This window comes from Dysidea avara, chromosome 1 (assembly GCF_963678975.1).
Source record: "Dysidea avara chromosome 1, odDysAvar1.4, whole genome shotgun sequence".
Lineage (NCBI taxonomy): Eukaryota > Metazoa > Porifera > Demospongiae > Dictyoceratida > Dysideidae > Dysidea > Dysidea avara.
In genome coordinates, this window is record NC_089272.1 from 26,579,334 (window position 1) to 26,600,787 (window position 21,454).

Below are 21,454 nucleotides of genomic sequence, written 5' to 3' on the forward strand. Positions count from 1 at the left end.
CTTGCTTGAGCAAAAATTATTAATTTAAATCAAATTGATTGGCCAATATAAATGCTTTTGGTTAGTAGATAAAAGATACAAGGTGTAATAAAGACATGCTCATTGAGCAAAGAACTATCTGATTTAAAAATACTCTGCAAATCTTAGATCACTATGTTATAATCATGCAATGTCAAGACCTTTACATTTTCATCACAATAAAAGTGCAGCTGTAATTCAGCATTATTTTTTGTTACATGATATTCAAGGCAAAATCATTAAATTGTCCACTAAAGTTTAAAATCATTGAAGAAATTCCACGATATCTCAGAAGGTAGAATTACGTGATATTATCCATGACATGTTGCCTAATGTCCCAATACCTAACAGGTCTACTTCACAAGATATGCATAGCACACACCAATGGCCCTTTATTTTCATGACAATAATGTGCCATTTTCAGTTTAGTGACAACACTTCCACTTCATACCATCAACCATCACTAGGATGTAGTTCTGCATGATATTCTCCAACACTGTCGCTGTTATGGTAGGTTAATAGCAATAGTTTCAATAACAATTTAGGGAAACAGTTTTGTGCAACACAGATTTGCCTGAATTGTTTTATTAAAACTTTTGCCATTAACCTACCGTACCATCACAGCCATTCAAAAGCTTAAATTTAATTAGTAGATTTTGACTTTTCAACTGGAGAACTATCACTGACACCTACAAGGAACCTATATTAAGAACTTAAAAGGAGTCAAGCATACTGTGGTATGTTTAAAAAGTTAGCATCCATTGAATCATAATCTAGTGGAGTTTGTTATCAATTCCAGTAAATACTGTGCCTGATGTGCTTACTGTGTTGTAATGTCTAAATTTTTTAATCTGTTTTATTAATTGCTTTTTTCTCCCTTAGTCCCTACTCCCTCTGTGAATATCACTACTTCTAACACTCAGATAGTTGGTCAGTCACTAACACTGGAATGTAATGTAACTACTGTGAGAGGTATCACCAGTAGAGTGGATATTGTGTGGAGTAGGGATGGTATGGTGCTGATCAGAAGAAACCAGATATCACCAACTATGATGCCACTGACATATACAGATATTTACAACATCTCACAGTTGAACACAAGTGATGATGGTAGAGTATACCAGTGTGAGGTGGTGATAAATGGAAGTCAACCAGTTATGGCTAGTGATAGTGTTACACTGGATGTGATTGGTTAGTGTTTGTGATCGTGTGTAACTATGTAACCCATTCTTCTGTCCTTAGTACCACCTTTTCATCCTACCATACATGTATCTCCAACTGATACCACACAATTACATGAGGTGGGAAATTCCCTAAATTTAGATTGTTCAGTTGCCACAGTTAGCGGAGTGGAGCCTAGTTCAATAATGTTCAGTTGGGTGGGACCTGATGAAAACGCTGTCACAAGGGATGATAGAGTGCTCAATCCAACCACTTCTGGTCACACTAATAGCATCCAGTTTACCTACCTGATGGAGGGAGACAATGGTACATATACATGTAATGTGGTGACATTGGGAACTAATGGATCAGTGTCAGTTGTACTGGCACTAGCTGGTGAGTTCATGTTAATGATACGCATTTACCTATGTACATGTCTAACACTATAGTGCCTACTCCCAATGTTACTGTTACATTGCCAAACATTCAGATGGTTGGTCAGCCATTAACACTAGAGTGTAGTGTGACTACTGTGAGAGGTATTACCAGTAGAGTGGATATTATATGGAGTAGTGATGGTTTAGAACTAGAGAGGATGGAGGGAGTTAATATTAACTCCACAACAGACAACTCAGTAGTGTACACAGACACTTATACCATCCCAAGATTGAGCACAACTGATAATGGTACAGTGTACCAGTGTGAGGTGATGATCAACACAGATCCACCAGTTATAGCTGATAACAGAGTTACACTGGATGTGATCAGTTAGTAGTGTAGTGTAGTTTATGTATTATAGGATACATTGTGTTTTACTCATATCTTCTTCCCATGAGTTTCCTTGGGTGCCTAAATTGAGAAACATTAAAGGATATGTGCCCGATCATCTCCAATATATACGCATTCAAATAACCTTTATTTTCTTGTTGCTTTTACCTATAGGGGAGTAGGTACACAATCTGGAATGAGAAGGATTGTTAAAACTAGGCAGGGACTTATGGGAGATCACATGATTCCATTTCTCTCATATACAGTACTGTAATATCATGTGATAAGATGCTTTCTTTTTAGCACATTTACTTATAACTTATACATTCGTTAAAGTTGGGAGGGTAAATGAGGGCATGTCACAGCATATTTTAGTGCAAATTTCTACCTTCCACCTCAATTGCTTATTGAGTTTTCTTACAGACCGTATGGAATGGAAAACACAAACCAAACATATGTACTTTTATTATGTAGTCAATACTATAATATATCATTCACCAAAATAATTGTATTTATCTATGATTAAAACACTGCTAATTATGCTATTTACCTAAAATTATACAAATTGAAACCCTTAGTCTGACTGCAGGTCAGCTTTTTGGAGGTTGCATATGGATAATTATATACAAAATGTAATAATTGATAAAATTATACTGATATTTAGTCCGAAATAGTTAAGCCATCAAGTAGGCTAATTATGATAAATATGTGACATGGATACTTACTGGTTAAGAAACAGCTTTGGTGATATTGTCACAGTATAATATGTATTATACCCATTTTAGTTGGGTCAGTTACAAATGCACTATATAGTAGATCCCCATTGAGTGGGTAATGTTGCACCAATAACTAAAGTAGCCAATTACAGGTACTCCGATAACTGATGTTATTGAATTAGCCAATACCGATAACCGATCTGAAGATCACTAACACACATTCTCAAAGTCTCATCATTATTAAATAACATATATTAGTGACATAGCATCAGTACAGCACTGTATATTAAGCTTGGGGGGCTTTTCTGGCCCAAAATATCACCCTAAAACCAGCTTCAAAATACCATCATGGTACCTTGGCAGTATTGGTTAGGTGTAATCAAGCCCAAAAGTGTCGTCAGTATGACCTGAAATGCTTCCAAAAAGTTGCTACGGATTTAAAAAATATATATTTCGTGGAATTTTCTGACTGATAAACTGACTGATTGATTCCTTCAGACAAGCATAACTCAATGACAGCTAAAGCTACACAGGCCTGATTTTTTACTGACATTGTCCTGAGATGTGCATTTTGGCATACCACAGTATGTAAAATACATGCATCATGGACTTACCTCCTTTGTTTACCATCTTTTTTAGCTGACAGCCAAAGGTATCAATTTGTGGTAGCTAGTGCGATGGCTTCCCTATGTTTGTGAACTGGAATCATCCGTGTATCCATGGTGGCTGCATTGGTGCTTCTCCTACTGTTCTTTGTTTGTAATGCTGTGAAATGAGCTGAACATAGCTGAAGCAAAGTGTAATAACCACTTTCCGAGTCAGTATTCATAATAGGGGCATGCAAATTGTCCATATTTTTGTGGTGACTGGCAGAGGAACTAATCTTGTTGTTCTTTATTTGTAGTGCTGTATAACAGACTTAATCTGACAAGTGAATGTGTTAATACTCTCAATAGAACCTTCACATAATAATTTAAAAATACGTCGCAATAGAATTAGTATTACACTTGTTTGTCAAAATCCCTTGACAAAAATCTGTAATAGTAATCTGATTGGCTAAAATAGAGTGGTGTGCTTTTATTGGAAGTAAATTTCTAAGTTGACAACTAGTGTTACCATAGTGATACATACCCACAGCACGGCAACAATATGGTTGCTTAGCAGCAGTTGATAGGTAACCGTTGCTGAGGTCAACGCCAGTTTGGGACTAGCAGTGGTTACTAAATGTGATTGATCTTTTGTAGTAGTTATTTTTGAATTTTTGTTGCTTAGTAATAGTTGCTATGGTTGTTAGATTAATTTGTAATAGGACAGATGGCTGTGGTATTCGGGATTAATAGTTGTCGCATTGTAAACAGGAAGAAAATGGTGCTCGGAAAAACCTCAGCAACGGTTACCTATCAACTGTTGCTAAACAACCATATTGTTGTCATGCTGTGGGGCATGTATCACTATGGTAACACCAGTTGTCAAGTCAGAAATTTACTTCTAATAAAAGTATACTACTCTATTTTACCCAATCAGATTAATATTACAGATTTTGTCAAGGGACTTTGACAAACAAGTGTAATACCAGTTCCATTACCTAATTGTATTTTAAAATTATTATGTCTATCTTTTGCAGTGGTTATTTTTTGGATTTCTGTGCTTAGTAATAGTTGGTATGGTTGTTGGATTAATTTGTAAAATAGGATGGATGGCAGTGGTATTTGGGATTAATAGTTCTCGCATTGTAAACAGGAAGAAAGTATCGCTCGGCTTCGCCTCACACTATTTTTTACTCCTTCCTATTTACAATGCTTACACTATTAATCCTGAATACCACAGCACACGATCCTGTTACATATATGAATATAGCTGAAAGCAAAGAATAATTGGCACTAATCGCCACTTCACTTTTGAGTCAGTAATTGATAGCTGGGGTGTATGTTCAGACAAGAATGTTAACTGTGGTTCTCTCATCTCTTTTGATGCGGTATGCACAAGTTTACTAGTCAAAATAATGTTACAAAAGTAAGCAAATAAGTATAAGGATAAATAGTTCAATTAGAGATCATAGATAAAAGTAGGGAAACAAGGGAGTAACCTATGTAGACCTGCAGATATACTAGTGAGCATTCTATGATTCCTAATCAAACTTGAAATTCCAAATTTTCCTTATACTTTTTGATATACAGGGTAAAATAAAAGTTTGGTGCTACTCATGTTTGTCAGGGGGTTTAAGTGTATTTTACTACTGCTACACATGTATACACTATGTAGTAGTTGTAACATGGGCATGAGTGATTTGCCTGAAATATACGCACAAGCACGAGACCCTTAGTAGCGCCCTCGCTTCGCTCGTGCGCTACAGCCCGGGCCTTCGAGTTTATAAATTTCATAGACTCCACATTGTGCCCGTATAACTGCTTTAGACTCTATTTCACATTACACTCAGATTACTTACCTCATCCACGGCTGTTTCTGCTGTAGGCTCGGAAAAACCAGCTGGTTTTCTTACGATAATACTAGCGCCATTGCAACTATGCGGCTTCACGTGACAAAATAATCGTGCTCGCTAAATCACTGCCCATGAACAATGCATAGCGATTGGATAAACCTAGATTTTGAGCATATGTTATATTGTGCCTGAAGACATGGAGTATATGAGATTTATTACTCACCCAAAATGGCCTAAATAGAGTCTAAATATACATATACGTATATATATATAATACATATATTTATTACTGAACACTCTACAAAGTGACTTCTTCTAGCTGATATTTCTACAGGGTGATCTGTTTGTAGCTGAACTCTCTACATGATGGTTTCTTCACAGCTGAACTCTCTACAAGGTAACTTCTTCTAGCTGATGTCTCTACAGGGTCACTTGTTTGTAGTTGAACTCTCTACATGATGGTTTCTTTGTAGCTGAGCTCTCTACAAAGTAACTTCTTCTAGTTGATGTCTCTACAGGGTCAGCTGAACTCTCTACATGGTGGTTTCTTTTCAACTGAACTCTCTACAAGGTGGCTTCTTCTACCTGATATTTCTACAGGATTTGTTTGTACTGTAGCTTAACACTCTACATGATGGTTTCTTTGCAGCTGAACTCTCTACAAGGTAACTTCTTCTAGTTGATGTCTCTACAGGGTCACTTGTTTGTAGTTGAACTCTCTACATGTTGGTTTCTTTGTAGCTGATCTCTCTACAAAGTAACTTCTTCTAACTGATATCTCTACAGAGTCATTAGTTTGTAGCTGAACTCTCTACATGGTTGTTTTTTTTTGTAACTGAACTCTCTACAAGGTGACTTCTTCTAGCTGATCTTTCTACAAGGTGATTTGTTTATAGTTGAACTCTTTACATGATGGTTTCTTTGCAGCTGAACTCTCTACAAGGTAACGTCTTTAGCTGATCTCTGTACAGGGTGAATTGTTAGTAGCTGAGCTCTCTACATGGTAACTTCTTTAGCTGATCTCTGTACAGGGTGATTTGTTTGTAGCTGAACTCTCTACAGGTGATTTGTTTGCAGCTGAACTCTCTACATGATGGTTTCTTTGTAGCTGAACTCTCCACAAGGTAATTTCTTCTATCTGATCTCTGTACAGGGTGAACTGTTTGTAGCTGAACTCTCTACAAGGTAACTTCTTCTAGCTGATCTCTCTACAGGGTCACTAGTTTGTAGCTGAACTCTCTACATGGTGGTTTATTGGTAACTGAACTCTCTACAAGGTAACTTCTTTTAGCTGATCTTTCTACAGGGCGGTTTGTTTGTAGCTGAATTCTTTACAGGGTGATTTATTTGCAGCTGAACTCTCTATAGGGTGAATTCTTCTAACTGAACTCTCTACAGGGTGATCTTTTCGTAGCTGAACTCTCTCCAGGGTGATTTTTTTAGCTGAACTCTCTATATGATGGTTTCTTTGTAGCTGAACTCTCTAGAAGGTGACTTCTTCTAGCTGATCTCTCTACAAGGTGATTTGTTTGCAGCTGAACTCTCTACATGGTTCATAGTTTCTTTGTAACTGAACTCTTTACAAGGTGACTTCTAGCTGATCTCTCTACAGGGTTATTTGTTTCTAGGTGAACTCTCTACAGGGTGACTTGCCTGTAGCTGAATTGTCTATCAGATTAACTGGTTGTAGCTGAATTCCCTACAGAATAACTTGCAATGTACAATTCTTTGATGGAGTAAGTTATAAACGTAGCCGAATGCTCTTTTTGGGTGACTGTTCTATTAGAGTATCTCGCATTTGCAACACGTAGTTGGTTTTCGAATCATGACTCAGTGGTTTGTAATCCGATTCTTCTGTACTACTGCAAGGTTTTTCTATGATGATTATTCCAGCTATACACCGGGTTTCAGCTCATTGCTCTAAGCAGTTTGCCTGGTAGGCGTGAAAACTAATAGTTTTTTTATTCATAAAAATCGATTGTATAATTGTGACACAGGTTGGGTTTTGTGTCATATCTCCATGGTCTTTATCTTGATTCTTTTCAAACCACTAAAAAGCACTCCTACGATGGTTATTCCATCTACATGCAACTCCATCTACATTTTAAAGGGGTTTACCCTGTGGGCGTGAAAGACCTTTGACTTTATTTTACGCGAATAATCGATCATAACTCAGTGAATATTAATCAGAGTCCTACCAAAGTTGGTACTGCGATCCGCCTTAATGAGCTCTTCAAGTGTGCCAAATTTCAGCCCAATTGGAGCACACATTAGTGTTTTATGGCGGATTTTGAGAAGTGTACGAAATGAAGAAGTAGAAGAAAAAAAACGAAGAAATTAAAGCAAAATGTTGTTTGCTTGTATCTCGGACATGGCTGGACCGATTTCCTTCAAATTTGGTATGTAGACTCCCATAACTGGCTGGCATGTATGTAGCAAATTTAGTTCCAATCGGATAAGGGATCACAGAGCTACATAGATGTGAAAATATCATTTTCTTTCTTCTTGTTAATATACTCACGGTGTGGTGCGCCGGCTTCTTGGGCCGCACGGCACAGTGTGTCTTGATCACGGTGTGGTGCGCCGGCTTCTAGGGCCACACGACACAATAGTGTGTCGTGCCTTGATATATATATGACTGAATTTCGGAAAACCGTCGATATACGCACAACAGTACTTTTGTAATAAAACGCATTTAAAAACTATGGGTAAAAACACAAGCTCCAGAAAAAAAATTATGCAAGTTTTTATCACCTCGCTGGTGGACGAATTAAGCTGCCAATGGATAAATCCTGGGCATCATCTTGTTTGCCTGTCCATGGTCAGTACAAAAATTTGTTTCATCTCCATATACGAAAAGATTCCAAAGTTACAGACGTTTGTTTACGTTGCGGTGACGAAAGAATTTACCGATGATCGTTTTTCAGTGAATTTGCCTTACTTCTCGAACAAAGAAGCATGCCTGTGGGACAAACTATACCTTGGTGGATGCAAATATTCATGGCAAACACAATGAGCCAAGATTCAATTCCGTATGTCATTGTATCAGTAAGTTATGATGGTTTATGTAAGCGCCTGTAGATTCTTTTCTCGATAGCTTCTGTACATATCTAATTATTTGCTCATCCGGCTGTCTAGTGCTGTATTTCCAACATTGCTTAACTTAGGAAACTGAAACTTGGCTAGTTCATTCCTCTGTCCCTGTAGAAAACAAAGAACAAATAAAATGCATTTTGAAAATTGTGCAGATATCGACGGTTTAATTAAGTCACATATATAGTTGAAACAAGCAACTGGTACTACTTAGAAACCTAAAAATGGCCTAAAATCCAACAGTTTGCTATGGGTATGCCTTGTTGACCATTAACACATAACTTAGTTAAAATGCCAAAGCACTTATCTCTAACCTCCTCCACATCTGCATTATACCACACAGCACAATGGAGATTAACATTGGCTTTGAGTTAATCAAAACTGATTAATCAGCTAGTACAGTAGCCTATCAGTCTGATACCGATTATTGAACTGATGATTGGTGTAGCACTATGAGTGGGTGAACACTTATATTATTATAATTACTCTTACTTCCATGAGGAGTAAGTATAAAGTGTATATACACATACATCCTTATTATTTTTTAATTGCTAGCTTAAGTATTAATACAATTTGATGCATATAGGTACAGTCTGCAATGAAATTAGTGATGTTTGGGGTATTGTCTGGATAGCACAAATACCAGGAATATTAGAAAGTCAGCATTGTCCAAATGGAGCATCAGGTGTGTTAACATCCATATGCAGTATGTATGTGTAAGGCAAATCGAACTATATTTATATTATCAGCCTGAACGTTTGTATGAATGTGCAATAAAAACATTTGCTGATGAGAATTTCATGCTGATAGTTGAATGTAGACGAAATTCTAAATCCCAACTGTGTTGTGGTTCCTTTGGCACATGACTGCTTTCCCAGATAATTAAATCATCACCAGATGGGTACATACTATAGGAATGGGAATGGAAAGCAGAACCAGGAGCAATCAGCCAATGATGCCTGATAAAGTCATCATGTCAATATGCATATTCCAAAATGTTTCTTTGGAACATTCCTCAGAACATTTAAAATTCTCTAATAGAACAGTCACTCTGGACAATTATAACCTTTATCAGGAATTTTGATTTGTTTTTCTTGTTTCTGCTTTCTGTTTCCACCCTTTTATTCAGTTATTAATTTTTATAAAGCTTTACAGTACAAGTGTTTGAAAGCCTGCAGGACACCTGGTCCTACAGCCTGAAGATGTTATATTTAGTGCAGTATGTTTTGTCCTGTTTCCTAAGAGTTCTACTTATTTCTTGGACTGGGACATTTTAAATTCATAATTAAGCTTCAAAATTCCAATGCCCTGTATTATCCGGTAAAGCCTTCTCATTAGATCCTAATGGGGTAGTACTTGTGATTGTGCCCATAGAAAACTACATCAATTATTGCAACTCTTTTGAGCATTGGCTTTCATATCACAAGAAAGCTGCATTTTCTTCAGATGACGTGTCACTGTGTAAGAACCTCAATACAAAAGGTGTAATACATAGCCCTAGCATTAAAGGCATTTGTGGTCAGGGATACATCATGATATTGCCCTAACCACAGGGCAATATTGAGAAGTATAACCCTGTCGTTTCCTTTAATCTGAGGTGTCAAAGTAGTATATAGATATTATATTTTAAAGTTGGTCAGCAAATAACAGAAACACTATTAGCTGTTTGTCTTAAGCTGATATTGTTCAACTGTCAACTGAGTTTTATTCTACTGGCTACACAGTTAATACAATCCATCAACACAGTATTTTCCTATTCATGCATACACAATGCTTTCTAATTAATACCCACTCTTCTATACTATCTCTAGTTTTGCTGTGATTTGTTTCTGGTATCAATATAGTACTGTAGGTCCAAGGGGGGCAAGAGAAGGGCCAGGGGGGGCACAGCACCCCTTGGCCCCTCTCAGATCCGTCTATGCCTATAGTCAATAAAGTCAACAGAAGGGGAAATAAAACATTTCAAAAGAATTTTTTTTGTTTCCCACACTCACACAGCAAATATAAAGGATGAAACCATCATTGATAAATTGTGACCAGATTGCAAAAACTAAAGGCACCTTTTTCACACACAAATTTTGACCTATTTTTTAAACTTTATACTTCATAACTTTTATCGTTGCCTATGGGTCATTCCATGTCAAATCAACAAGGAAATTAGGGTCACCTCTCAGATTTTGACAAAACTTGGTGTGTCTGTAGTACCTGTAATGCTTATCACTCATGCAAATTTTTAGCTCCATACACCCATAGTTTCTGATTTATGACCACAAATTGTTTGAATATTTCAGGAAAAATTGGCCTGTCTCTAGTTACAAAATTGACTGTAACTTTACACTGTGTAAATATTTTTAAACACAATGTTCACTGGTGGAAGACTGTTGATCGATCTTACCAGTGATCCTTGATTATGGGATATCTACTTAATTATGGTTCAAAAATACTTTATTGAAAGCTTTAATCCTTTATATTTCAAAAAAGGCTGCTTGAAATTCTTTGAATTGTTTTGTGAATAATGATTAGATCACGGTCTATGATTGATAAAATTTTTGCGGTGGGACCACAATGGGCTCAAGAGATATAATTAATTATGTTGTGGTGTGCAGTGGAATTTTGCAGTCTATTATTGCTATATGGGGGTGTAGGCCTCCAATAACCACTCACAACAAGGCCATGCCAAGATTGTCTTACAGAGTGAAGGTGTCTAGGTACAATGCAACCTGTACTAGTGACCACCTGTATCGAAAGACTACCTATGTGCTGCACTTAATTTATACTTCTTTAATTGTGACTGTATTTGACAAAAACCGGCTTCAACACACAAGGCTTCATTAGGAGATATGGCAATTTTAAGTAATAATTGTATAGTATAGCGTCCCAGTGCCTACAGCTGTGCAAGTAAAATTTGCACCAATTATTCATCTATTTACTAGCTATCACTGTGTGGGTGTATAAGTTTCTGATACCCAATATATTCCCTGTTTTGGGAAGTTTTTTCGAGCGGGTAATAATATCACAGATGGTAGTAATAGGGCGGTGGGTGGGGGTGGTGGGTGGGCTTAATATAGGAGTATAAAATGGAGCAAGAGGATGAATGGAATCCAGAGGCCAAGTTTGGGCCCTCTATGCCCCTCCATGGCCCTCAAATCACTCCAAATTGACTGAGAACACTATTGACAAGCTCCCTGTGAAGTCCCAGCTCACTACACACCATTACAACAAAGCCATGGCCATTTAATGGCACCAATCTTCCACTCATGGCTTTGACAGCGTCGGAAGAAAGCTGCTGCAGAAACCAGACTTGTCAGTCCTGAAAGAAATACAGAGTGGAATATGATAGTGTATTAGACCAGCAATCTATTTCTCTGTTAAAAATGTAAGTTTGATTTTGTGTGTATGGAAGCCATGTTATGTGAAATCCGGTCACAATTTAATATTAAGGGAGGCATCACGTGAGATCACGTGATCTAACAATAATACAGATTGTTTGTTTGGCTGCCTCTTGCTGTTCCATGTGTTCTATGTGTTGGTAATGAAGTGTAGCCCTGTTTTCAAGCATCAATTGGTAAGGTACACTTTATATGGGCTATAATGCATTCATGTGTGACTGAATTTGACAAAACCCAACTTCGACACGCAAAGCTTCGTTAGGAGATATGGCGATTTTAAGTAATCATTGTGTAGTAACTTCCGGGTGCCTACAGCTGTGCTAGTAAAATTTCCACCAATTATTCATCTATTTACTAGCTATCACTGTGTGGGTGTGTAAGTTTCTGATACCCAAAATATGCCCTGTTTTGGGAATTTTTTTTCGAGCAGGTAATAATATCACAGGTGGTAGTAATAGGGGTGGTGGGTGGGTGTGGTGGGTGGGTGGGCTTAATATAGGAGTCTAAAATGGAGCTAGAAGACGAATGGAATTTAGTGTTGATCCAGTATCAGCTAGTTATTACAGTTCTAGTTCCAGTTTTGGAACCATAATCTTTAAAATTACAGTTCTAGTTCTAGTTCTGGAACCATAACCTTTAGAATTACAGTTCTAGTTCCAGTTCTGGAACCATAATCTTTAGAATTACGGTTCTAGTTCCAGTTCTGGAACCATAATTTTTAGAATTACAGTTCTAGTTCCCATGACATTTACTTGATATTCTAGAACAACACTTATTTTAACTTAAGTATTACCCAAAGCCCATAATGAAATATGGAGACTCACTATTAAGTTATATAAGCTAATATGCTACAGGTTTACTTGTTTCATATATGTAGCTAATACTGTATAGTATGTAGCCAATACTGTATAGTAGTTATCAGCATTATTACACTAATAACTATAACCCTAACACTCTATAGGGTGGTACTAAAAGACTTGTAGCTACATGTAATTATCAAACACTGAACCAGACATAACATGTGACTGAGCCAGCATTTTGCATTCTGTTCTAATATTATAGCTAATCAGTTGTTTCAAGCAGTTTTTAGCACATTGATGTATACATGGTTGTAATACATACATCTTTTACGAAGTTATATACTACATTAAGTGCTTTTGTCTGCAGATAAATTCTGGTCTTATAAGAACATAAAATCTCATTGGCAAAAGCTTTATGGTTATGACCAATTCCAGTTCCAGTATTAGTTCCAGTACTTGATAAAATTTCTTTATAGTTCTAATTCCAGTTTTGAAGAAAGTAAAATTATAGTTCTAGTTCCAGTTTCAGTCTTAAGAAAAGCAAAATTATTGTTCCAGTTCCAACTGGAATTGGAATAAAAAGGGCAGAAACTGGAATTATTTTAGTTCCAGTACTGAGAACTGGAACAACACTAGAATGGATACAGAGGCCAAGTTTGGGCCCTCCATGGCCCTTCATGGCCTTCAAATCACTCCAAATTGACTGAGAACACTATTGACAAGCTCCCTGTGAAGTCCCAGCTCACTACACACCATTACAACAAAGCCATGGCCATTTAATGGCACCAATCTTCCACTCATGGCTTTGACAGGGTCGGAAGAAAGCTGCTGCAGAAACCAGACTTGCCAGTCCTGAAGGAAATACAGAGTGGAGTATGATAGTGTATTAGACCAGCAATCCATTTCTGGTAAAAACATAAGTTTGATTTTGTGTGTGTGGAAGCCGTGTTATGTGAAATCCGGTCACAATTGGATCAAGACACACGATAGTGTGTCGTGCGGCCCAAGAAGCCGGCGCGCCACACCGTGAGTACATTGACAGGAAGAACGAAAACGTCAGTTTCACACCTTTGTATCTCGGTGATCACTTATCTGATTGGAACCAAATTTGCTACACAGTTGTCCGCCAGCCAAGGGAGTCTACATTCCAAATTTGAAGGCAATCGCTCCAGCCATTTTCGAGATACGAGCTGCCAAAGTTTCGTTTTTTTTTTCTTTCTTCGTTTTTTTTTTTCTTAGTCTTTTCGCACACTTGCAAAAATTGCTATAACAAGCAAACGCGTACTCCGATCGCCTTGAAATTTGGGACACAGAACGGGAGTCCAAAGGCGAATCCTAGCACCAAATGTGGTACAAATCCGATGAATGGTTCAGGAGTTATGACCGATTATTCGCGTAAAACAAGATCGATTTGTTGTCACGCCTACAGGGTAAACCGCTTCATGGAATGAGTTGAAAATTGCTATGTAGATGGAGTAACCATCGTAGGAGTGCCTTTTGGTGGTTTGAAAGGAATCGAGATAAAGACCACGGAGATATGACACAAAACCCAACCTGTGTCACAATTACGCGATCGATTTTTATGAATAAAAAAGTATAAGTTTTCACGCCTACTAGGCAAACCGCTTAGAGCAATGAGCTGAAAATCGGTGTATAGCTGGAATAAACTTCATAGAAAGTCCTTGCAGTAGTACAGAAGAATCAGATTACAAACCACTGAGTTATGATTCGAAAGCCAACTCCGTGTAGCAAATGCGAAATCGAGATACTCTAATAGAACAGTCACCGTAATAGAGCATTCGGCTAATTTATTTACTCCATTATAGAATTTTATTACATCACAAGTTATTCTGTAGGGAGTTCAGCTGCAAACAGTTAATCTTATAGACAGTTCAGCAAGAAGACAGTCACCATGTGGAGAGTTAAGCAAATATATCCAGTGGTGGATCTAGGAATTTATAAAGGGGGTTTCCAGTTTAGAAGGTGGAGATATACACTGACATGAGATACACAAAACTTTGCACTACATCGTCTGGTTTAGTAAAGTGAGACCAAAAAAAAAGGTCACAGCCTATTGATAATACATAAAATACCTTAAATAACTTGCTACACACTACTTTAATAGCTACTGTGACTGCTCTGTTAGAGTATCTCGATCGAGGCGCACGCCGCAATAATTAAACATTTAATTGTTACGCAATCATTTTTCAAAGGGGATTTCCGTGGAAACCTTGAAACCCCCCTAAATCCGCCACTGATATCACTATAGAGATTCAGAACATTACAAGTCATACTGAAGAAAGTTCAGCTATAAACAAGGCATGCACTGTGTAGAGAATTCAGCTACAATTAAGTCACTCTCTAGAGAATTCAGTTACACAGAATTCAGCTACACACAAGTCACTGTGGAGAGAGATCAGCTACAAACAAATTACCCTTTAGAGTGATCAGCAACAAACAAATCACTTTGCAGGGTGTTCAGCTGCAACAAATCAACCTTTAGAGCGATCAGCAATGAACAAATCAACACAAATCTACCTGTAGATAGATCAGCTAAAAACAAATCACCCTGAAGAGAGTTCAGCTACAAAAAATCACCCTGTAGAGACATCAGCTAGAAACTAGACACAATGTAAGGAGTTCAGCTACAAGCAATCACCCTGTAGAGAGTTCAGCTAAAACAAATCAACCTGCAGAGAGATCAGCTACAAACAAATCACCTTATAGAGAGTTCAGCTACAAACAGATTACCTGTAGAGAGATTGGCTACAAACAAATCAACATGCAGAGAGATCAGGTACACACAAATCAACTTGTAGAGAGATCAGCTACAAACAAATCACCCTGTAGAGAGATCAGCTAGAAACTACACACAATGTAAGGAGTTCAACTACAAACAAATCACCCTGTAGAGAGATCAGCTGCAAACTAGACACAAATTAAGGAGTTCAGCTACAAGCAAGTTACCCTGTAGAGAGTTCATCTACAAGCAAATCAACCTGCAGAGCAATCAGCTAGAAACAAATCACCCTGTAGAGAGTTCATCTACAAACAAATCAACCTGTAGAGAGATCAGCTACAAACAAATCACCTTTTAGACAGTTCAGCTACAAATAAAATACCTTGTAGAGAGATCGGCTACAAACAAATCAACCTGCAGAGAGATCAGCTACACACAATTCAACTTGTAGAGAGATCAGCTACAAACAAATCACCCTGTAGAGAGATCAGCTAGAAATTAGACACAATGTAAGGAGTTCAGCTACAAGCAAATCAACGTGTAGAGAGTTCAGCTACAAACAAACGACCTGTAGAGCGATCAGCTAGAAACAAATCACCCTGAAGAGAGGTCAGCTACAAAAAATCACCCTGTAGAGATATCAGCTAGAAACAAATCACCCTGAAGAGAGGTCAGCTACAAAAAAATCACCCTGTAGAGAGATCAGCTAGAAACAAATCACCCTGAAGAGAGGTCAGCTACAAACAAATCAGCTTGTAAAGAGATCAGTTACACACAAACCAACCTGTAGAGAGATAAGCTAGAAACAAATCACCCTGTAGAGAGTAGCTACAAGCAAAACACCCTGTAGAGAGTTCAGCAACAAAGAAACCATCATGTAGAGAGTTCAGCTGCAAATAAATCACCCTGTAGAGAGTTCAGCTACAAAAAAAATCACCCTGAAGAGAGTTCAGCTAGACGAAGTCACCTTATAGAGAGTTCAGCTACAAAGAAACCATCATGTAGAGAGTTCAGCTGCAAATAAATCACCCTGCAGAGAGTTCAGCTACAAAAAAAATCACCCTGAAGAGAGTTCAGCTAGACGAAGTCACCTTATAGAGAGTTCAGCTACAAAGAAACCATCATGTAGAGAGTTCGGCTACAAAGACACCACCATGTAGAGAGTTTAGCTGCAAACAAATCACCTGTAGAGAGTTCAGCTAGAAACAAAATATCCTGTAGAGAGACCAGCTTGAAGAGGTTACCTTGTAGAGAGTTCAGCTACAAAGAAACCATCCTGTATATAGTTCAGCTACATTTCAAATCACCCAGTAGAGAGATCAGCTGCAAAAAAGTATCCTGTGGGGAATAATGGGCATGTAATAAATATATGTATATAATTTGTATAATTACTAATAAAATCAAAAATAATTGAAGTACTAAAATTCTTCTTTAAGTTCTTTTCTTCTTCCTGTAGTAAAGCAAAAAACACATGGGTTAAAAAAGCCCCAAAGCCAGCCATAGGCCGGCTTTGCAGTATACAAATACAAAAAGAAGTGATATCTAATCAAAAACAGCCAAGCTGTACAATAAGGTGCGGCCCCCAAAAAGGCCATGGTGAAAAAAGATGTGAAATCCAAGGTGGCGGCCAAGAAATGGCTGTGATAGTAGGTTAATGATTACATTTTAATAACGACAATTCAGGTGAATTTTGTGCCGCTTGGTCTTGGTACCAAATTCACCTGAATTGTTGTTATTAAAATGTAACCATTAACCTACCATCACAGCCATTTCTTGGCCGCCACCTTGGATTTCACATCTTTTTTCACCATGGCCTTATTGGTGGCCGCAACTTTTTTTACAACTTGGCTGTTTTTGATTAGATATTAATGTATAGTGCCAAAGCATCAACCCTTTCTAGCAAATCCAAAAATGGTCCTTACGTATTAGACAGGTTGACTTTAAATTACAGATCTGACCACCATGTGTCCATAACAATATCATGTGAATGTTGTATCATCTCTTCAGAAATATCTTCTTTATCAAGTTGAATCCCACTGTAGTGGACTTAGCCCTATTTAAGTTGCGTATTTGGCTGCATAGGTATGTATAACTGAACTCCCTCAAAAGGGATACCAGGGGCAGATCCAGGGGGGTTCAAAGGGTTCCATGGAACCCCCTTTTGAAAGAGCCCTTAGTCAAGATGCTCTAATAGAGCAGTCACAGTATTCCTAAGAGGAGCAGCGTAGCAAGCTTATGAATTTAGTTATCAATAAGGAAATATAGTTGGTGACGGCATCTATGGTGAGGGGCAGCTATTGTCAGCAGGTGATGACCTTTTTTTTCTTTTTTGGTGTTCGACTTACAGCTAGGGTGAAGTTGCAATTCTAGAGTGGAACCCCCCTTTTAAAAAGTCTGGATCTGCCCCTGGATACCTGGACATCTGTTTATACTCCCATTCTAGTGGTGCACATACTTTTGAACTAAGATACTTTCTGTGGCCCATGTAATATCACCACTTTATCATAGTCATAGGAATGGAGGGGTTTTTACCATATACATGCATAACTTACACCTCAATATATCAAATTAAATTTTAAATTACTTTGTATTTGTGACCACTTTGAAGATCAAGACAAAAATTCATGCACACGCTCACACAATAGGTAAACATGTTGACCACATTTTCATGTGTATTTAACATTTCCCTGTAGTGATTTTCAAAGCATGAATACAAAATACTTTGAAAAACCATTTAGTAATTACAGTAGTACAAATCACACATTGAGGTGCAAGCAAGTGTTCATAATATAAAAAGAAATTCTTGGTAGCAAGTAATGCATCTACTGCATACAGTGTGACTCTTCTATTCCCTGGACCCATTGATAAAGTGTTCGTTTTTGAGAAACCACAGACTTCTTGGGTCAAAATGTATGTACTTTTATAAAGTGAGATCATGAATGGCTATCAACAGCCTGGATATCCTTTTTGAGGAGGTCTGTTGTACATATATGCAACCATGTACATAACTTGAATAGTGAGGAGTGGGGCTACATATGTAAGTGCAATACGGCGGGATTTTACTTACAGGTTTTTGCAATTGAATTCGGCGACTTTGCAATTGAATTCGTCCGTTTGCAATTGAGTTCGTCGCTTTTGCAATTGAATTCGTCCCGTTTGCAATTGAATTCGTCCCGTTTGCAATTGAATTCGTCGTTTTTGCAATTGAATTTGTCGCTTTTGCAGTTAAATTCGTCCATAACAAGAATGGCAGCTGGAGCAAACATGAAAACATGATGTAGCAGCTGCTACAAGAACTTGTTCAAGTACAACAGTAGTAAACAACTCTTTATAAGGCAATAATTCTTCCTCTACAGCCTCTCCAACAACATTCCAAACTCTACTACGCCATTCGCGATGGGTGTGGTCACTTGTGAGCAAGCTAATTAACTTGTCAGACAGCTATCAACTTCGCGTACTACCAGCTTTAATTACCTTCTAGTGTCTCAAGTGTAACTCTCCAAGGCATAAATAGTTCATCTCTTAATGAATGGGTTGGTTTCTTGGAGCCGTTTTGTTTATGACGAATTGTAATGCAAACGCGACGAATTCTATTGCAAAACCGACTAATTCAACTGCAAAAGCGACGAATTCAATTGCAAAACCGACGAACTCAATTGCAAACGGGACGAATTCAATTGCAATAAAGACGAATTCAATTGCAATACCGACGAATTCAATTGCAAACGGGACGAATTCAATTGCAAAGGCGACGAATTCAATTGCAAAAACCTGTAAAAATAAGGTATTTCTGAACAGATGATACAGCATTCACATGTTTATGGATACATGATGATCTCATTTAAAGTCCACCTTCCAATAAGGACCGCTTTTAGGTTTTCTAGAAAGGGTTGATGCTTTGGTGTTATACACTGTATATTGATATACAATTAAAGAAGTATCAATTAACTGCAGCACATAGGTGGTCAGGTGGTCACTAATACAGGTTGCAATGTACCTAGACACCTTCACTCTGTAAGACAAAGTTGGCATGGCCTTGTTGTGAGTGGTATTGGAGAAAATTCCTCTGTACACCACAACATATTTGTCTATATCTCTTGAGCCCATTGTGATCCCACCACAAAAATTTATCAATCATAGAATCATTATTCACAAAAATTTCAAGCGTTTTTTGAAATAAAAAGGATTAAAGCTTTCAATAAAGTATTGTTGAACCATAATTAAGTAGATATCCCATAATTTAGGAACCACTGGAAAGGTTGATCAACAGTCTTCCATCAGTGAAAATTGTATTTAAAATATTTACACAGTGTGAAGTTACAGTCGATTTTGTAACTAGAGATGGACCAATTTTCCAAGAAATATTCAAAATATTTGTGGTCATAAAACAGAAACTATGGGATGCATGGAACTAACATTTGCATGAGTGATAAGCATCACAGGTACTAACACACAAAATTTTGTAAAACTCCAAGAGGTGACCCTAAATTCCTTGTTGATTTTACATGGAATTACCCCTATACCTATCTGAAATTTTCCATCAGTAAAGCTACAGTATCTGGCTATAGTTAGATACAAACAGCAGCTTAATCAGTGTAAGGAATCAACTGTTATAATATTTTGTTTGCACATATGTAAATGTGGTGGAAAGGTACCTTTTTGCAAATTCGGTCACAATTAATGATGCTGAATGCGTACAAAAACAAACAAAAAAGCAATAAAATGTCAGGTAAAGTTTTGGACTCATGTGACCAAACAGAACTACAACATAATAATATTATAGGACCTGTCTGGGCATTGTATGGTTAAAAATAAAATTTAGCTACATCAGTAAAATGCAGTTATTATAATAAGTATGGTTGGCTGAGTCCACCTACTCTTTGTATAATTGAGCTAAGATAATTCTTTCAGAAGATGAAATCTATTATATACATTGAGACAAGTGGCCAGTGCTTCATACAGACCTTGAAACCTCACAATTTACTTTGGGGTTGGCATATATCTACCTCTAAACCATCAACACATAACTGCCAAATACCATAATGTCTGGCTTCCCCCACATCATTATACTATATCATGATACATTGATATAACTGATTGACTATATCACCACCTTGTTAAATGTCGATATATCGATATATCGTGGCATCACTACTAGTAAGACAGGTGGAATTACATAAATCAACACTTTGTATGGATTGATGTTGAAAACTGACAGTAGTAGGCAAAGTGTTGGCAGAGGCAGCCAGTAAAAGAAATATTATAGTTATACACTTTACAATTGTCACTTTTCCATAATAAAAGAAACTGGGATGATTAGCTGAATGCAACAGGTAAGGGCAAGAATAGTATAGACAGGGAGTATCGATTATTTCAGCTGAAATATCTGGACACCCCACCCCCCCTTGTATGCATGCAAATGGTGTTAATAATAAAATTTGTAGGGAGATTAAATATTTTAGTGGTCCAAATATTTCAAGAAAAAGTGGATGGAGGGTCCGCTTTTTGGAGGGTCCAAATATACTGTGCAATCCTACGTATGTATCTGTATGTATGCATGATGTGTTATCTTTTTCATTATTCTGATCGCTGTACACACTTTTGTTATGTTCTTGGCCCTAAATTGTAATCTGTTTTCAGTTACGTACATGTACTGTATCTACTTGTAATAGGAGAAGCTTATAGAAGATGTCTACCAAATGGTGTATGGGATCGTTTGATAAATATTACACAGTGCAGACATCTTGTATTTACTTATCTACTAGAAAGAGTTAATGAATTGATAAACAGTCCCAGCAGTATTGGAGATGTTCTTAATGAATTGCAAGGCATTTCTGGAGAGCTGATCAATATGACTACTTCTACTGAAGTATTTTTACCTAATGATCTTAACACTACTATAGGAATCATTGATACAATCACCAGGTTACTTCAATGTGTACAATTGCATACACTGTATATTGTTAAGACTCATGGTAGTGAATCACGTGGCCAATTTTTTTAAAAATGTGCACACACCACAAAAATAAAGGCAAGCCACTACTGTGAGCTATTTACATGAAGTAACCCTGTTGCAATTCATGCACCTATAATGATAATACCTATAATGATAATAGTTATATACATGATATTTACCATTTTAAACTGTTAAGCTCATGGATGTATGACAAGGTTTCAACTTGATATCAGACACACACATTACTAGTACTCTGGGGGCAAGTCAAGGTTGTCATTTAAAAATTATTAACTGTACCTTGGTGTATACAGCTGTACCTTATAGTGCGTGAAGCTGTACCTTATAGTTGTGTAGCATGCCAATACTAAGGTAT

General features: G+C 37.3%; 1 protein-coding gene across 4 annotated transcripts in view; it reads left to right on the forward strand.

Annotated features, from left to right (window-relative positions):
• Window positions 1–21,454, forward strand: part of LOC136260495 (adhesion G protein-coupled receptor L3-like) — a 124,446-nt gene that overhangs the window by 39,339 nt on the left and 63,653 nt on the right. For all 4 annotated transcript variants that reach the window (XM_066054238.1, XM_066054247.1, XM_066054265.1 and 1 more), the window contains 5 exons: window positions 901–1,209; window positions 1,261–1,575; window positions 1,629–1,946; window positions 8,783–8,881; window positions 20,798–21,050. In XM_066054238.1, coding sequence (XP_065910310.1) covers window positions 901–1,209; window positions 1,261–1,575; window positions 1,629–1,946; window positions 8,783–8,881; window positions 20,798–21,050 — 1,294 coding nt within the window. The remainder of the gene's footprint in view (window positions 1–900; window positions 1,210–1,260; window positions 1,576–1,628; window positions 1,947–8,782; window positions 8,882–20,797; window positions 21,051–21,454) is intronic.